At 54.8% G+C, this 3435-nt stretch overlaps 1 protein-coding gene across 1 annotated transcript in view; it reads right to left on the minus strand.

The window, feature by feature from the left end:
* The window catches only part of RASGRP4 (RAS guanyl releasing protein 4), an 18735-nt gene that overhangs the window by 4197 nt on the left and 11103 nt on the right, over positions 1-3435 (minus strand). Inside the window, exons 8-11 of the mRNA XM_023742307.1 lie at positions 2856-3131; positions 480-560; positions 298-402; positions 35-153 (exon numbers count right to left, since the gene is read on the minus strand). Coding sequence (XP_023598075.1) covers positions 35-153; positions 298-402; positions 480-560; positions 2856-3131 — 581 coding nt within the window. The remainder of the gene's footprint in view (positions 1-34; positions 154-297; positions 403-479; positions 561-2855; positions 3132-3435) is intronic.

Below are 3435 nucleotides of genomic sequence, written 5' to 3' on the forward strand. Positions count from 1 at the left end.
TCCTCCCTTAGGTCCAGTAGTCGGGACCACTCACCCCTGGCAGGGGGGTGGGTGCAGCCCGTGACAGGCGAAGGGGAAGCTGCCCGAGAGTCGCTCAAAGTCCTCCTGAGAGATGGTTCCTCGGCCTTCAGGGTCGTAATTCTTGAACACAGACTTTGGAGGAGCATGGGAAGGGGCGAGTAAGGCCAGGTCGTCAAGGTATGACCCCTACAGTCTTAGATCCCCTCCTCCAGGGTCAGGGCTGTACAGATAGATACCTTGCCCCCCGGCCCCCAGCGGCCACGGTCCCCTCCTTACCTCCACCAGCTGCTCCACATGCTGGGCCAGGGTGACCCTGTCGGGCTTGGGCGTCACGCTGGGGGCCCACTCCACCACCAGGGGTGCTTTGAAGGGGGAGGGGAGCTGGGGTGGGGACAGAGGGGCACAGTGAGTCAGGCCACAGTGGAGCTGGGAGCCAGGGGTCAAGGATTGGGTCTTACCAGACTCTTGTGACAGCGGGGCTCCCGGGCATAAGAAAGCTCGTAGATCTCGTCCTCCGTGTAGAAGAGATCCAGGGAAAGCTGGGGGGTGGGCAGGGGCATTACAGACCCCTTGTTGCTTCCATCCTCACTCCTGTGTCTCCCACCTACAGCCTGCCTCCTTGCCTGAGCCCCTACTCCCCCCCCTTCCCAAAGCCCCTCCTGTCTGAGAACCCTAGGGTCTCATCTCCCTCCAAGCCCCATTCACTCTCCATACCATCCCTTCCCTCTCTTCCAGAAACGCCATTTTATCACTGAGGATTTGATTTTTTTAACCTCCTTATGTAAAACTAGAGTCCCTGGACAGTGCAAACAGTTAAAGTGCTCAGCTGCTAACCGCAAGGTTGGTGGTTTGAAGTCCACCCAGAGGTGCCTCAGAAGAAAGGCCTGGCAATCTACTTCTGAAAAATCTGTGGAAGGTGACCTCATGGAAGGTGTGCAGGAAGGCCAGGCCCAGCTGGGAGCAGACGGCACTGGCCCGGAGCAGGTAGCCCGTCGGCTCCTCTCGGCTGAAGGAGCCATGCCTGGGGGCAGAGACAACCGTATGGAGCACAGTTCTGCTCTGACACACACGGGGTCGTCATGAGTCAGAATTGATGACAACTGTTTTTTTGTTCTTTAATTTAAAATTGCAACCCCATCACCTCCCATGCACATTTCTCCTTTGTTTTTCTCCGTAGCACGTTTCCTTGTCCAACAGAGCACGTGATTTCCTTACTTTCTTTGTTTTATTGGCTGTCTCCCCCGCTAGGATGTCAGCCCCACAAGAGTAGCTTTTTTTTTTTTTTCTGTTTTGCTCACTGCTGTGTCCCCAGTACCTGAATTAGTGCCTGGCACACAGCAGGTGCTCAATAGATAACTTGAGCTCATGGCCTGTTATGAATTGTGTCCCCAAAAAATATGTGTTGTAAATCCTAGCCCTGCTGGCACAGTAGTTAAGAGCTCAGCTACTAACCAAAAGGTTGGCAGTTCAAATCCACCAGCCACTCCTTGGAAACTCTATGGGGCTGTTCTGCTCTGTCCTATAGGGTGGCTGTGAGTCCAAATGGACTCCACAGCAGTGGGATGCCTGTGTTTATAATCCCATTTGGGACTGGGTTTTCTTTGCTATGTGAATGAGGCAGGATTAGTGTAGGCTGTGTCTTGAGTCAATCTCTTTTGAGATATAAAAGAGATTAAACAAGCAAGCAGAGATGGGGGAAGATAGGTGCCAAGCCACATGGAGATCTCCAAGGAACCAGGAGGCAGAAGCTGAAGAGACAAGGACTTTCCTCCAGAACCCACAGAGAGAAAGCCTTCCCTTAGAGCCGGTGCCCTGAATTCAGACTTCTAGCCTCCTAAACTGTGAGAAAATAAATTTCTGTTTGTTAAGGCCACCCACTTGTGGTGTTTCTGTTCTAGCAGCACTAGGTAACTGAGACATGACCCCTTAGAATCAGCAAAGCACAGGGCCTCAGGCCCCTGTCCTCTCAAGGCACGGCCAGCACATGTTTGAGAGTTATGACCCCGAAGGGCCCATGCTTCGTTTAATGCCCAGCTGTCATCGTCTTGAAATTCTTAATACTTTTTGAACAAGGAACTCTGCATGTTCATTTTGCACTGGGTGGGCCCTGCAAATTATGTGGCTGGTCCTGTCTGAGGGTCTGAACATCACCTTTCAGTCTTAGACCACAAGGCCCTCAGAATCCCACTCTAAAAACGGGCAGGTCAGTCACAGCCGCAGCCCAGCGCTCACAGGGTCTTAGAACGTAATGCGGTGATCAACACATGCTAGCACACGGACGCTGAAGCTGGCCTGCCTGGCTTCAAATCCTGGTTTCACCGCCCTGGGCCTCAGTTTCCCAGTCTGTAGAATGGACACCATGAGGGTCCCCACCTCAGAGGTAATCTCTAGAGGGTGTTTAGCCCGGTGTCTGGCACTCAGTAATTTAACAGCTTTTTGCTTAGATTCCTAGACACGCTGAAGCTTGGAATTTTGGACCAGCAGCGTGGGAAAGTCAGAGTCCAGGAGTCTGAAAGCGCACAGCAGCCCTGGAAGCTCAGATCTTGAGCTGGAGACCCTGGAGGAATCTGGCTGAGTAATCCATCTGTGTTCAGATACTGTTTTCAGTACTTTATAGAAATTATGTTACTGACTCTTCTCAACAGCCCTCTGAAGTGGGTCCTATTATTAGGCCCATTTTGCAGGTAAAACCGAGCCTAAGAGATCAAGAGACTTGTCTAGAAAAGGCCCTCCAAGCTCTGGCATCCCAGCCGGCGCATTCCAGCGCCATCCTGTCCTGGCCCTGCGGACCTTCCAGGCCCCGCCTCCAGCCTGCGCAGGGCGGGGCGGCTCACCGTGAGCAGGTGCAGCAGGTCCTGGTTGGCGCTGCAGGGCGGACGCTGTCCCTGAAGGGCTGCCAGCTCCTGCAGCCGCAGGTAGAGGCTGTTGAGCTTGGACAGGTGCAGGCGGCCATCAGGCAGCCTATCGGGCTGGGCCTCGTGCAAGGACACCAGGTCCTTGAGGTGCACACCCAGTACAGGCAGCCGGAAGCCCGTGCAGCCGGCCCAGGTGCGGCGGTAGCAAGAGTAGTTGTTGTCGGCGGCAAGGAGCTCGGTCAGCTCCAGCAGGACCTGTGGGGGTAGGGGTGGGCGTGGAGGGAGTGTTACGGGGGACACGTTACCGGGAGACGCTTCTATTCCCTGCTAGTATGGTAGCAGCCTCCTTTGTTGGACCCAGACCCCAGGGACCCAGAGGCCTTTTGGACACCTCCCTGGGCCGCTTTGTGTCTCACACGGGTCTCAGCATCTCTCCCAAACGGCTCCTCCTCTTGGGTCCCCGTCTCAAAGAGGCCCCACGTCCACCATGCTCCAGGCCAGAGGCCCTCAGCCAGGATGTCACTCCCCTACACACACACGAACACACACACACACACAC

The sequence above is a fragment of the Trichechus manatus genome, unplaced genomic scaffold (assembly GCF_000243295.1).
Source record: "Trichechus manatus latirostris isolate Lorelei unplaced genomic scaffold, TriManLat1.0 scaffold00207, whole genome shotgun sequence".
NCBI classification, from domain to species: domain Eukaryota; kingdom Metazoa; phylum Chordata; class Mammalia; order Sirenia; family Trichechidae; genus Trichechus; species Trichechus manatus.